This window comes from Phocoena phocoena, chromosome 2 (assembly GCF_963924675.1).
Source record: "Phocoena phocoena chromosome 2, mPhoPho1.1, whole genome shotgun sequence".
Classification (NCBI taxonomy): Eukaryota; Metazoa; Chordata; class Mammalia; order Artiodactyla; family Phocoenidae; genus Phocoena; species Phocoena phocoena.
The window spans coordinates 139,432,883-139,447,968 of NC_089220.1; the positions used below are offsets into that span (position 1 = coordinate 139,432,883).

Consider the following 15,086-nt stretch of genomic DNA (forward strand, 5'->3'; position numbering starts at 1 on the left):
CAAAGTGAAACCTGCCACCTGTCCCTGCAGGAGGGGGACACGTGGTGGCCAAGGGCAGGTTCGGCTTGCACCTGGGATCCTGGTGTGAGCCTTAGGAGTGGCCCCTTTCACTCTTAGAAGGTCCCTCCTAACAGGGATGGAATGTTACATGATCACCCTCCGTGTAGGGGACCACAGCAGACCTGTGCTCCAGCTCCCACAGGCTGACACTGGCTGACTCTTTCGCCGACTCATCTGCCAGTAGAGTGATGTTATGGGTTTCTTTGCTCCCGTTCCCTTCAGCTGCCAGAAGAGGGGTGGTGCCAGGGACTGGGGCCAGAAAAAGAGCACAGGTGAGGGGACTAACATTTCCACTGGCATCCTCATCTCATCTCCTCAGCACCCCAGGACTCAGGCACCATATCCCCCTCCGCAGAGATGAGGAAACTGAGGCTCAGGATGTGACAGGATATACCTGAGCTAGAAAAGGATATTGTCCAAATTTGAATTTAGAATCCAGGGCCAAGTCCTAGCACAGGCTCCGCCGTGAGGGTCAGTCCCTCCCCTCCACTGGCCCTGCCTTTGAGGAAGTCTAGACAAAAGTGCTGAGCTGCTTGTTTTCTCAAACCCACAGCAGACATGAGGGCTGCTGCTGGGTGCTGCTGGGCGCTGTGTCAGATGGGCCGCTGCCATCCACGGCAGTGATGCTCCCCCACAGGGACTCTGGTGGGCACAGGGGTCATCTCTGGACACCACAGGGGTGTCCTCATCTCCCTGACATCTCCAAGCACAGGGCCTGACCCATAGCAGGGATTTAGCAAATATTTGCTGCACTAATCAGTGAATGAGTTCTTAGTCTCTAGAGGCTGTTGCAGAATCACCCAAACCTTTGCTTGAATTTCGGGCCCCAGAATGGAGAAGTCTCTTAGCTCTGTGGTTTTCATCAGAAAAGGCTGCTTCCAGAGATCTGGGCAGATAAATAATAGTGACTCTTTACATTTGGTGAGGGCTTTATAATTAACTAACCCCTTCATCTACGTTCTGACCTCTGGGCTCTCACAACCCTACCATGGGTAGGTGTTTCCATCCCCATTTTTGGACAGGGAAACTGAGACGCAGAAGTGACTTTGAAGTGACTTTGCTTTTAGTCACTTGTACACGACAGAGCTGGGACTTGAGGCCAAGCTCAAGTCGGGTGCTCTTTCCAGCAGGGGGTGGGAGGTGGGCTCTGAATCAGGGCTAACCCCCCAGCCTGTTCCAGGTGGACCCAAAGGTTTCCTTCCATCTGACCCCTTCCATGAGAGCCCTGGTTTAAGCTTAATAGTTTAATCTTTAGTGTCTGTTTCAAGGAGGCTAAATTCCTCCCTGGGGTATTTTATTTTTAGCCGGCTTCAGGAAGGGGAAGCTCCTCTGGCCTGTGGGGGGAGGGAGGCACCAGGCCGGGAGCTGGTTTCCTGAGGAAGGGCCGCCGCCGGCCGTGCACCTGACCCTGGCCCTGGGAGAAGAGCCAGCAAGGCAGGCAGGAGCCACCCCAGTCCTGCCTTCCTTTCCCCTTCCTTATGGGGTGCCTCTGATGTGCTGTGCTGGGCACTGAGCTGGAGGCGGGGTACAATCTGATGAGTATCCCAGGCCTGGGAGGAGGCCCTTCCACATCCGGGCTGGCGGGGAGGGCTGGGAAGCCCCAGGAACAGGGGGAATTTGAGGGAAGCCTGGGGCGCTGGTGGGAGGAGCCGGCAGCTCACCGGGGTTGGGGAAAGGGCACCTGGGTGGGAGAATCCCTGTGCAAAGGCCGGGCTACACGGAGGGCACTGGTGCACCTGGAGCCTCTATGAAGGCAGGAAGCTGATGCACCGGGGGTTGGACCCTGATAGGTGGACTCATTGGCTTTTTTAGAAACACCTGTTGGATCAGAGCGCATAGCTGTGAACCTGGGAGCCAGTTTTTTTTTGTTTTTTTTTTTCTGCGGTACGTGGGCCTCTCACTGTTGTGGCCTCTCCCGTTGCGGAGCACAGGCTCCGGACGCACAGGCTCAGCGGCCATGGCTCACGGGCCCAGCCGCTCCGTGGCATGTGGGATCTTCCCGGACTGGGGCACGAACCCGTATCCCCTGCATCGGCAGGCAGACTCTCAACCACTGTGCCACCAGGGAAGCCCTGGGAGCCAGTTTTAGCATTCATTTCAGCCAGTTTTCTCAAACTTGGTAGCCATCATGGAGCCCTTCTTTCAAATCTGATCTTTCAAATCAGATCATGGAACATGGAATTCCAGTGTACAAATCAGACACAAGCTATACATGTTTTTTTTTTTTAACCCACTAATTTCTTTCTGTTTTTTTTTTTTTTTTGGCTGTGTTGGGTCTTCGTTGCTGTGCGCAGGCTTTCTCTATTTGCGGCGAGCGGGGGCTACTCTTTGTTGCGTTGCGCAGGCTTCTCAGTGTGGTGGCTTTTCTTGTTGCGGAGCACGGGCTCCAGGTGCGCAGGCTTCAGTAGTTGTGGCGCACAGGCTTAGTTGTTCCACGGCATGTGGGATCTTCCCGGACCAGGGCTCGAACCTGTATTCCCTGCATTGGCAGGCGGATTCTTAACCACTGCACCACCAGGGAAGTCCCCACAAGCTATATTTTACACGGTATAAATTTAGGTATTTAAATGTCTAACATTTAGCTAATCAAGAACAGTGACCTGTTGCGATGGGCACAGTCATCTAGCATCAGGGCTGACAGGAGGTAGCTGCTGTCTGAGATCGGCCTCGGCACCTAATTGATTTTTGTGTGTTGCCTTGTTTTTGCCCCCCCAAAAAACCCCAAAAGACCACATTCACATGGCCAAGCCGTTACAAATGGTGACAGTTGTTTAACACCTCACTGTACAGTCTCAAGGTCTGTGCAAAATTAATTATACCTTGGCAACAAAGCCAGTGGGCCTACTGAATGTGTAGGAATGAGGTATACATTACATTTGAGTAGATGGGTTTTTAAAATAGCAGAATCTTTATTTTTTGCAATTTTGGATCCGATTTTTTTTTTTTTTTTTGGAACTCCTGAAGGACATGCAGAACATAGTTTGAGAACCACTGAGGAAATCCAACCACCCTGTATCACAGATGGGAAGACTGAGGTCAGCAAGGGGACAGGGCTTACCCAGGATCCCACCGGGAGATGGAGGACATGGCGATGATCAGATACACAGAGGGTTATCATTGCTCCCCATAATTACAAGTGTGCCCTGTTCCCAAGGCAGGAAGAGAAAGGCGTCAGGGACAGACACGCCCAAAGCTGGCTGAGCCCTTGCTGAGTGTGTCTGTCTGTTGTCTGTCTGTTGTCTGTCTGCGCGACATTGAGCGGCAGTGCTAATGTTCCCTTCTCCTCCTGCAGCGATGCCCTCCTAGCCAGCCGCCACGGGATGGAGGGCTTCATGGACTCAGGGACACAGACGGATGCCGTGGTGGTGCTGTCCTTGGCTCAGGCTGCCGTGCTGGGCCTGGTCTCAGAAAATGAGCTCTTTGGAGCCACCATAAGCGCCGAAGCCTTCTACCCGGACCTGGGGCCGGAGCTGTCCGGGGCAGCCATGGGGGAGCCCCGGGCCCCGGGCCCAGATGTCTACCAGCTGGCCTGCAACGGGCGGGCCCTGGAGGAGCCGGCAGAGGAGGAGGTGCTGGAGGTGGAGGCAGCCTTCGAGAAGCACACCCGGCGGAAGACACGGCCGCCCGTGCGGCTGGTGCCCAAGGTCAAGTTTGAGAAGGTGGAGGAGGAAGAGGATCAGGAAGTCTACGAGGTGTCCGTGCCCGGCGACGACAAGGATGCGGGCCCAGCGGAGGCCCCCACCGAGGTGGCCAGTGGCGGCTGCGAGGCCCTGGTGCAGAGCAGCGCTGTCAAGATGATCGACCTCAGCGTCTTCAGCCGCAAGCCCCGGACACTGCGGCACCTGCCTCGAACCCCGCGGCCAGAGCTGGACGTAGGCCCCTTCGACCCCCACTTCCCTGACCCAGCCCGGGACGGCTTCCCCGAGCCCAGCATGGCGCTGCCCGGGCCAGAGGCGCTGCCCACAGAGTGTGGCTTCGAGCCGCCGCACCTGGCCCCCCTGAGCGACCCTGAGGCCCCCACCATGGAGTCCCCGGAGCCCGTGAAGCCGGAACAGGGCTTCGTGTGGCAGGAGGCAGGCGAGTTTGAGGCCGACGCAGCCGGCTCGACGGTGGAACGCCACAAGAAGGCCCAGCTGGACCGGCTGGACATCAACGTGCAGATCGACGACTCGTACCTGGTGGAGGCAGGCGACCGTCAGAAGCGCTGGCAGTGCCGCATGTGCGAGAAGTCCTACACATCCAAGTACAACCTGGTGACGCACATCCTGGGCCACAACGGCATCAAGCCTCACTCGTGCCCGCACTGCAGCAAGCTCTTCAAGCAGCCCAGCCACTTGCAGACACACCTGCTGACGCACCAGGGCACCCGGCCGCACAAGTGCCAGGTGTGCCAGAAGGCCTTCACGCAGACCAGCCACCTCAAGCGTCACATGCTGCTGCACTCGGAGGTCAAGCCCTATAGCTGCCACTTCTGCGGCCGCGGCTTCGCCTACCCCAGCGAGCTCAAGGCCCACGAGGTGAAGCACGAGAGCGGCCGCTGCCACGTCTGCGTCGAGTGCGGCCTGGACTTCTCCACCCTGACCCAGCTCAAGCGCCACCTGGCCTCGCATCAGGGCCCCACCCTCTACCAGTGCCTCGAGTGTGACAAGTCCTTCCACTACCGCAGCCAGCTGCAGAACCACATGCTCAAGCACCAGAACGTGCGGCCCTTTGTGTGCACCGAGTGCGGCATGGAGTTCAGCCAGATCCACCACCTCAAGCAACACTCGCTCACCCACAAGGTAAGGACGCCACAGGCCTCCCCGAGCAAGGCCCCGGCCCCTGGGCTCTCCCCCCGCCTCCCGCCGGGGGCTTGGCCCCAGGCCTGAGGCTCTGCCCTCTCCTCCTGCCGTGCTTTCATCCAGTGCTTCCCGAAGCACTGCCTGAGATCTTTTAGGTGGTGAACATCTCTCATTTTTATAGTTATATTTTTTTGATGAGTGTCAGAAAAGAATGTAATTGAAATTAGTTTTTTTAAATAGTAAAACTTGACTCATTTTAAAACTTTTTAACTGAAATGTTTGAGGAACCCCTGCGGGACCCAAGGAGCACAGTTGGAGGAGAATCGCTGATTCTCTATCTCGTGGCTGGGAGGACCGAGGCCGGAGAGAGGCCAGGGTGCCACGGGGAGGTGGATGAGATGGATGGTCAGAAGCTCAGAGGGCTTCCTTTGCTCCTTGTAATTACACGAGTCTATCAAAAGCTGTGTGCCTTCCCTTTAGGAAAATGCTAAATATATTTCATTTTAAAAGGGAATAGATGTGGGCTTCCCTGGTGGCGCAGTGGTTGAGAGTCCGCCTGCCGATGCAGGGGACACGGGTTCGTGCCCCAGTCCGGGAAGATCCCACATGCCACGGAGCGGCTGGGCCCGTGAGCCATGGCCGCCGAGCCTGCGCATCCGGAGCCTGCGCCCCGCAACGAGAGAGGCCACAGCGGTGAGAGGCCCGCGTACCGTAAAAAAAAAAAAAAGGGAATAGATGTAAGGAAAAATATTTGCTATGGAAAAGTACAATAGGTTCTAGAATATGACAAAATGAAGCAAAGTGGCTTGTGGGGACAGAAGGTGGAGCAACACTGTCCTTTTCCACTGTGTCCCTAGACATAAACTTGACCAGTTCTCCCCTTACCTTCCTCTTCCTTCAGTCCACTGGCCACCCTGCCTTTCAGCCAACGTCACCTCCTTTAAGAGGCTCTTACATCCAGAAGGGGAATGAGGCCTCTCAGGTCCCACAGTCCCACTCTGGCACTTGTCCTGACCCATGGTTTCCACCCCAGATCCAACCAACTTCACTCTTTGAAGCTGAACATGCCTAGAGCTGCCACTCTCCATAATTGCGGCCTTAGAGACACTCCTGGTCAAACTCATGTCCTTATCTCTCACAGTGGACACTACAGTGAGTAGGGAAGAAACAGCCTGCCAGGCCGAGAATCCAGCCTTTCCCAGCCCTGGGAACTCTTTCTGCTGGAGCAGAGGTGATTCTTAGGTATCATTGCAGGCGCTCCTCATTCAATTGGTGTAGCTACCTAGAGTGTAATGTTAAGAAGGATTCTGAAGCTGAATCTGGGCTCAGCTGTAAAACCAGATGATTGATTCTTTCCGCCTGCGGGGAGTTGGGGGTTGCAGGGGTTGAGGGTGGGGAGAGTGCAAAGTGATAAGTACACGTGCTATATATTTGCCATCTTTCTCCTCTACTAGGAGACTTAAAAATCCCCACAAGTCCACAAAGTGTTAAAGGAGAAATAATACTGTGAAGAAAAGGCAAAAGCAAAAATCAAAGGCTGATAAAATTATCATTATCAGCCTCAGTTTACACATGTGCACACCATCCCAAAGGGCAGGGCCCCTTTGTGGTCATACACATCATCTTCGCTCTGTCAAGCAAGCATACGAGACAGGAGACACAGCCTGTCTGCTGAGAGAAATAGACACGGGAACTGTTAAATTATAACATGAAACTTTGTACCAAACAAGCAGTTGGGACAGCAGCTGTGACCACAGAAATGTGTCTGTGCCACTGGAGTTCTACTAAATTACTGGGGTTCTAGGAACTTTTGTCCTCACTTTTCTCCCCAGACAATACATTGTGCTTCCTGTGCACACAGCACCCTGTCCTGCTCTGGGGGTCACCTCCAGACCATGGAAAAGCATGTTGACCATCCAAACCAGAGGGTTTTCCCTTGGAATCTTTGTCTCCTGGGGTTGTGTTCCAAAGTCCATCAGTGATAAGAATCACCTGCGGAACCTGTTGGGATTAAAAATTCGTGGGAATTTGAATCTCCAGGGAGGGGCCTGAGAGGCTTTATGTTCAACAAGAGCTACAGGTTGTTCTTATCACAAGAGAAGCTTAGAATACACTCTCAGGGGTCGTGGACGGGCTCCGAGGTTTGAGAAGTCTTTAAATTCTACACAGACCTGAATGTTTTTTCATTTTTCCTGGGGTGCTCATACCTTTAATCATACTCTCAAAGGGGTCTGTGAACCAAAAAGGCCACTGAGAGACAGCATTGAGGTGAAAAATATATACATGCATCTTGATCTCAGGAAGCCGTCCAGGCCCCCAGGCTAAGGCTGTGTCTTCTTGGCCAGAGGCCCCTGGTGCCTGATGTGATGCTGGCTTATAGCAGGTGCCTGGTAAATGGTTGATGAATTAATGAACGAATTAACGTGCAAACGAACACGCTTGCCTCGGTGCCCTGGTACAGACCTACAAATCCACCTGCCCTCTTGGGCAGGAGACAGCAGGTGTATGGGTCAGAACAATAAGACTCAGCCGATCTCTCCCTATCACTGGAATGCTTTCCATAGTAAACGGTTCTTCCCCAACATCCTCCCGGGCATTTCAAACAAGTGGCCCCTGTTTGGAACATCCCCAGGAAGTCATTTCCCAGAAGCACTGACCCTGTGGTACACACACACACGCACGCACTTCCAGAGCCTGTGTCCGTTGTGTGGCCCTGACCATCGCTCCCACCCCGCACAGGGTGTGAAGGAGTTCAAGTGCGAGGTGTGTGGCCGGGAGTTCACCCTGCAGGCGAACATGAAGCGGCACATGCTGATCCATACCAGCGTTCGGCCCTACCAGTGCCACATCTGCTTCAAGACCTTCGTGCAGAAGCAGACCCTCAAGACCCACATGATTGTACACTCGCCCGTGAAGCCATTCAAATGCAAGGTACCAGGCCTTCGGGCCCCCAGGTGGGACTTCCCCACGAGTGGCCTCAGCATGACGGCAGCAGCCGGGACCCGGTATGGGCAAGGGAGCCCTGGTTGGGTGAAACTGCCTGGGCTCTGGGGGTTGGGGTGGGCGGTGAGGGTTCAGGTCCTACAAGCTACTGAGGTTGTTTTTTGAGAACTGGAGGAGGGGGTGAAGGTCACGGTACAGCCGCAGGGAAAGAGCCCCGACCCGAGACTCAGTACACCCGGAGATCCGAGCCCTGGGTTTCTGACAGCTTCAGCTCAGGGATCGTGGGGCAGACACACAGGAACGGTGACCAGCAGGGAGTGGCTCAGTCCTCGGCCTCTGGGATCACATAGGAAAGGACGAAGTGAGTGCTTGTCCACAGCCGATGGGATTCCGGCCCAGCCGTGGAGGTAGGAGTGGCTGGGGGTCCGGAGAGCGCGGGTTCCCGGGCTGATGAGGCCGGGTGGGGTGTGTTCCAGGTGTGTGGGAAGTCCTTCAACCGCATGTACAACCTGCTGGGCCACATGCACCTGCACGCGGGCAGCAAGCCCTTCAAGTGCCCCTACTGCTCCAGCAAGTTTAACCTCAAGGGCAACCTGAGCCGGCACATGAAGGTCAAGCACGGCGTCATGGACATCGGCCTGGACAGCCAAGGTGGGTGGGCCACACGCAGTGGACAGAGCAGGAGCGGTACTGTCATGGCACACTCAGGAGCCTCCTGTCCAGTGAGGGGAGTGGGGAGGCTGGCCAGGCCTGAGACCTCATTGGGGTGGGCTCAGGTCTGGAGAGGGAGCACCCTGGAGGGTCACCATGGTGATAATGATGGGATATTTGTGTATACTTCAGAGGACTTACGAGGGCTCACATAAACAATAATAAAAATAATTTGTTGAGTGCTGTGTGCCAGGCCTTTATTAACTCACGTAACCCTCACAGTGAGGTTGGCTCTGTTATTATCGCCATTTTACAGATGCAGACACTGAAGGACAGAGAAGTTAGGTAACTCATGCAAGATCATTACTGAGAGATGACATTTTTTTTAAATGGATGGGAAAGAAAGTAACAAAAGGAAAATTGGCAACTGTAAAGATAAGGGAGAGCCAGGTGAGGTCACAACCCCAAGTACACCATGGGATGTCCTATGGGCATGCAGAGGGGAGCCCTGAGCTTCCTAGTCGCCAAGGCAAAAAGGGATATAGAATCAGTCACATTCTTCATAGTGCCTGCCAAAAAGAATGTAGCCCACATACTCAGGAGAAGTGTCCTTACCTCTGCAGTTGGTGGAGGTTTCATTGGCTGTTGGTTATAACATCCCTACATGTTAGTGATAGCTGCTCCCCTCAACACTGGTCAGTACTGGAAGAACTGTAGTCGCTCTGGCCTCTCATGGGGAGGAGGCACTTTAGAGATCCTCCAGGAAGGAGAAGCCAACCACACTTCAGGAAGGTTCCTTGTATAGTCTGGAGCTATTTGACTTTCTGGTGCTCCTTCTGAGACAAATTAGCTGGGAATGTGCCCCGACAATCACCGGGTGAGTCGACTTGCCATGTGAGGTTACTTTCTAGGAGTCAATCAGATGCTGGGGGATGCTGCAATAACCCTGATTTAGTTTTGGAGCAGTGAATGGCCGGGAGTGTTCTGGCAGAAACAGGTGGCATCAGTTTTCCATTCTGGGTGAGGATGAAACGCTGTTGGCTGCATATAGTTGCTCTGTAGCCCCTTCTTACCCAAAATGTGGTTCTAGGACCAGCAGTACTGGCATCACCTGGGATCTTGCTAGAATTGCAGGCTCCACCCCACCCCAGACTTGCTGAATCAGGCTCTGCGTTTCCAAAAGATCCCCAGGTGATTTGTTTGCACCGGAAAGTTTGAGAAGCATTGAATAAAGTGATGGTTTTCAAACCTGAGCAAGGGAGCATGAGAATCACTCCAGGCTTGTTAAAACAAATTGCTGGGTCCCACCTTCAGAGCTTCTGATTCTGTAGGTCTGGGATAGGGTCGGATCATTTACATTTCCGACAAGTTCCCCAGGTCACACCGAAGCTGCTGGTCAGGAACCTCACTTCGAGAACCTCTGACCTAGACTCCAGAGAACTGTTCTCAAACGTGGCTGCACATTGGAATCACTTTGAGAATTTTTAAAATGCTGATGCCTGAGTCTCAACCACAGAGATTCGAATGTAACTGATCTGGCGTGTGGCCCAGGATCCGGACTTTTTTTTACGCACCCTAGTTCATTCTATGCGCAGTAGAGTTTGAGAGCCAGTACTCTAGTGGACATGCCAGGTAGCTAACCCACCAGGAGGGGCCAGAACAGGACTGGTCCTTTTGGAAGTAGCTGTCCCTGCACACCTCGCTCCCAGGGGCTGGTTAAGGCCTAAGCTGTTTCCACCTGAGGTCAGTGACCAGGGATGCCTAGGGTTGCTTTGTTCCTGATTGTACCAGATGACAGAAAGTAAAGCAGGGATTGGCACGGGAATGGCTGGGGCCCAGGTCCACCCACCACTCACGTATAACCTTGGTCTGAGAAGCTCAGGCTTGACACTTGTGCAGGAGGAAGGCAGCCTACAGTCTAGATGGAACCACCCAATAAACGATAGGACTGTAATTCAGGAGGTAGATCAACATCTTTGTAAAAAATGGTACAGAGTATTCCCTGGGGCCAACCGGACAGGCCAAATAGAGTTAATAAAGGGAGGTTGGGAGGATAACAGAGACCCAGAGGTAGAAATTTTCCCAGGGTCTTTATTTAGCTTGTTTTTAATCAACTATATGGTATGAAGGTGTGGCACTAGGATTTGAGGAAGAAAGTGCCTAGGGGCTATAAGATTTGGTACAGCTGAGGGAACTCCCTAGAGGTCAAGTGGTTAGGACTCATGCTCTCACTGCCCAGGGCCGGGGTTTGATCCCTGGTAAGGAACTAAGATCCCGCAAGCCGTGTGGTGCGTGCGGCCACAAAAAAGTAAATAAATAAAATTTTTAAAAAAGATTTGGTACAGCTGGCCTCATTTTATAAAGTCAGATGCTATGGGCACAAGTAAGAGACACCCCATTCAGACTGGTTTAAACAATAAGGCAATAAATTAAGAAATGATTTGCAGTCCAGGCTGTCTTCAAAGTTGGCTGATTCAGCCCCTCAACAAGGACAGGGTGAGGCTCCCTCTGTCTGTCCACATTATTAGCTGTGCTTTTCCTCATAGTCGCAGAATAGCTGCCAGTGGCCTTTAGGGCAATATGCTTCCTTGTTCACCTCCATTGGAAGAGTAAGAGCCTGCTCTCCTTTGCTCTGTGAAACTAATAAGAACATTCTAAGAACTCACTAGCAGGCCTTTCCTCATGATTCACTGGCCAGAATTGGGTCCCATCCCTAATCCTGAGCCACTCATTGGCAACGAGTGGGATTACCCTTCAACCAGTGGTTCTCAACTGGAGGTGAGTTTGCCCCCCAGGGACATTTGGCCATGTCTAGAGACATTTGGTTGTCACAGCGGGGGCAGTGCTACTGGCATCTCGCTGATAGAGGCCAGGGATGCTGGGAAGCATCCTACAATGCACAGGACAGTCCCCCACAACAAAGAATTATGGCCCAAGATGTTAATAATGCCAAGGTTGGAAAACCCTGCCTTAGACTCATCAGGGCTACCCCTGGGCTGGGGTCCATTTCTCCCCAAACACATCGCATATCCCAGATGGACAGGGGCAGAATGCACACTGGGGCTCAGCCACAGTCCCTGCCAGCAAGACTCCCAGGTCCCCAGGTCACACCCTGGGCCTCCCTCCCTCCATAACTCATTGGAAGGCAGCCCCACCCAAGCTCCTTTGTGGAGTTTTCTATCTGGCTTTTGTTCCAACAGTAAGAGCTTTATAAAAGATTTCAATTTGATAAAATTACAAGAGGCCTCTTAGAATTTTTATCTCGTCGTCTTTGTTAACCTACCTTGAGTGCTTGGCCTTGGAGAGCTAGGCCTGAGGATACCACTGGGTAGAACTGGCGCCAGGTCAGAGGAGAAACAGCTCCCTCCAGCCAAGTAAGGTAGAGTTGCACAGTGGATCAAAACAACAGCACTGCTGGGTGCCCTTTGGCAAGTTGATTAACCTCTCTGAACTTCCTTTTGATCTCCTAAACGGGGTTGCTGTGAGCATTCATGAGATGATATATGTGAAGTGCCTGGCATACAGTAGGTGCCAAACGAGTGGTATTGCAGACATGATATAGTACAGGAGGCTTTCATATGGCAAAGGAGGCTAATGAGTAATGTTGCAAAGAATAAATAAGGGCTTAGTGACTCAGGAGGTGCAAGAGAGGGATGACCCCAAGAGTTCAAGTCCAAGCCTGTACCCACTCGGCACACATTTGAGAAGCCACGGGAGTCGGGGGCCTCCCAGAGCAGGAGGGCAGAGGAGGCAGCTGAGAGTCTTTTGGAAGCAGTGACTGGCAATGACTTCTTTAGTTCTGCTTCCCGTGTGGGAGTGACCACAGGCAGCATCCAGGCCTAACTGTGCCCTCTCTTGCAGACCCCATGATGGAGCTGACGGGCACCGACCCCTCCGAGCTTGACAGCCAGCAGGAGATCGAGGACTTCGAGGAGAACGCCTACGCCTACGCCGGTGTGGACAGCAGCGCCGAGGCCAGCGTCCTCACCGAACAGGCCATGAAAGAGATGGCCTACTACAACGTGCTATAGCACAGGCCAGGCCACCCAGGACGGGGCAAGGAGGGCGTGGGGCGTGGGGGGAGACCCATGTGCTGCAGGCTGCACCTCCTGCAGCTGAAAAACAAGCTACTGCCCCACTGTCCTGAGCCCTCCCTCCCACTCAGTCGTTTGCACCACTAGGGACTTGTAGACCAAATGGAGACTGTACTACTGGCCTCAGCTGTGAACCAGGCACAGGCCCCAGGCATCCTAGAGAAGGAAGGGTAACACGGGAGGCCCAGGTCTGGGTCTCCTTGGCCTGCTGCTGTGGGAGAAATGCAGATGGGGGCCGTCTGGGGACAGGTCACAAGGGCATAGGTTCTCAAGTCTCTCCAGGCCCAGCAGAGCTGGGGCGGCCCGTGTGGGCAGGGCCATCCTGATGGCTCCTCGGGGCTCCTGTCACTGGAGGGAGATCTCTTGAGCCATGTCTTGTTTCTCCTCTGGACCCTCTCCTGCCTCTAGGGATGTTTGAGCTCCTGTGCTGGTCAGCCTTGCCCCCCACCCTTACCCCCCACCAGCCCCTGGGCTGCAAAAAGCCCAGGCCCAGAGCCCATTCCCCCACCCTGTCCATGGACAGCCAGGCAGGGCCCTCTGCCTTCTACCTCCTGGTGCCTCCCGCTCTCTCCTCCAGCCAGGCGTGCATGCAGCCTGGTCCTGGCCTTAGGAAAGCGGGGTGTAGCCCAACCCCCAGCTACCGTCCTCTCCAGCCGACCCCCAGAAGGCTCGCATCTTACAGCCCTGTTTGGAAGTGGGCGTCCCTAAAGTGGATTTCAGCAAACTGTTATCTAGTTCTGTCTCGGAGTGGGGCACCACCCCAGGGTCCCCCGACAAAGCCAGGACATGCCTTGCGTCAGACACACACTAACAAAGACAGATGGAGGCCCCTTGAGCGAGGGGACCGGTGATGGGGTCGTTGGGGACCAAGAGAGGCTGTCCTTAAGGAGGCCAAGGAGGGCCTATGTAGGGGTGGGGGCCTGGAGTTTTCCTCTTATTTAAGGTCTAATAAGTATCCATTTTGAGGATGGGGACAGCCAAGAGTCAGCAGGGTCCCAAGAAGAGCAACATATTTAAAAAGGAAAATGAAGACCATAGAGGGAAAAAAAAAAGGTTTTTTGAGCAAAGGGGGATATTTTGAAGGTAATTTATTTTTCTCCTTTCCAACTCTGTGTCACCTATTATCTTTTCTGATGGAGATCATTTTCTTTTTGCCAGCGGAAGCTTTCTCGTGTGCTGTGTGTGCTTTGTGCCTCCCCAACCAAGAGCAGCGTGGCCTGCCCTGGCGGGACTCGGGCTCGGAAGGCACTGTCGGTCTGGCCCTGGGGCTTCAGCTGCTGGCAGGAAGCCTCCGGAGGCCAAGGCGAGAGGCAGGAGGAGTCAGAGCCCGGCAGGCCGTCCACCCTCTCCCAGCTCCTCCGGCTAGTGACTTGCTCTGCACCACCCAGAGCAGCGGCCCAGGCTGCCGCCCCTGCTCAGCCCACGGTTCGCTCCCTCGCCAGCCCGCTCTCATCTCCTCGGTCCCCGCGCCAGCTCCTGTCCCGGAACTGAAGACTGCAGGCCCAGGGCGGTGAAAGAGCACATTCAGGAATGCTGGGGCACCCAGACGCCCACCCACTCGCCCCCTGCGGCCTCCGTGGAGGGGAGCAGGCAAGGCCATTCCCAGAGGCACAGGAGGTGAAGCCACCAGCTTCAGCCCAGAAACCAGGAAGCGGGGAGCGGCTGGGGAGGGAGGTGCCCCCAAGGCCGTATCCTTAGTGAAGGACCAAGGCAGGCCTCAGGGTGGCTGAGATCAGGACGGAGGGGAGGACAAGGTAGCCTCGGGATCAGGCAGCCAGGTGCCCCTTCCTTCTCTGCTAGAGTTCATGCTAAGCAGCAAATAAGAGGCCTGGGGCTCACGGGAGCCTCGCCCCGACCGTGGCTCTCCAGACCGAGGCCCCCAGCCTCCCAGGTGCCCGCCATGATGACCCTCAGGTGGCAGTGACCCCGTCACTGTAGAAGACATTTTCTCCTGCTGAGCAGAAGCATCATCCCCGCAAACTACCTCTTCCCACAACTTCTTTCACCCCTGGTACCAAAAAGAACCCTGTACCTCCTCTTCTTCCTCTTCCCTGCCAGTGCAGTGGCCTTGGTCTTGGAAACCCATGAGAGACGGTCTGGCCCCCAGGGTGGGGCTCTCCTCTCTGCCCCCAGCCCCGCCATCAGCACCAGCCCTCTGCGAGGTTCAATACTTGAACGCCCCCCATGCCCTGTGCCTTGGACCTGGGCAAGGCTGAGAGAAGGAAGCAGCACAACTCACAATTGGAGCTGGGTGGGCGGTGGTCTTGGCAAGGCTCCGGTCCCCACCCCCCACCCCACCCCAACCTTTTCAAAAGAGGCGTGCAGCCTCTCGGGTGACTTGGAAACTCCTGGACAAATCCCATTCTAACTTATTTTGACGTGTATACAAACCAACTGTTTAGAAATTCCACTTGTGCAAAGCCCTACTGTGTTTTTATGTTCCTGTTTAAAAGAGAAGTTTACTTAGCAATAATTATAAATAAATGAATATTCTTTAGTGAGGTGACTGCGAGTGCTTCTTTCCATGGTTCTTGGGGACCCGGTCCTCACCCCTCCC

General features: G+C 54.3%; 1 protein-coding gene across 1 annotated transcript; it reads left to right on the top strand.

Annotated features, from left to right (window-relative positions):
* Nucleotides 1-3,380: 3,380 nt before the first annotated feature.
* ZNF710 (zinc finger protein 710) lies at nucleotides 3,381-12,466 on the top strand. Its single transcript, XM_065872614.1, has 4 exons — nucleotides 3,381-4,841; nucleotides 7,581-7,772; nucleotides 8,261-8,435; nucleotides 12,297-12,466. The coding sequence occupies exons 1-4, from the start codon at nucleotides 3,381-3,383 to the stop codon at nucleotides 12,464-12,466; spliced, it is 1,998 nt and encodes a 665-aa protein (XP_065728686.1).
* Nucleotides 12,467-15,086: the final 2,620 nt, after the last annotated feature.

Excerpts from the sequence above, each read along its gene's own strand:
- ZNF710 (XM_065872614.1), top strand. The coding sequence starts at position 3,381 with ATGGAGGGCTTCATGGACTCAGGGACACAGACGGATGCCGTGGTGGTG. Across the intron at positions 4,842-7,580 it reads AACACTCGCTCACCCACAAG|GGTGTGAAGGAGTTCAAGTG; the intron begins GTAAGGACGCCA and ends CACCCCGCACAG. Across the intron at positions 7,773-8,260 it reads TGAAGCCATTCAAATGCAAG|GTGTGTGGGAAGTCCTTCAA; the intron begins GTACCAGGCCTT and ends GGTGTGTTCCAG.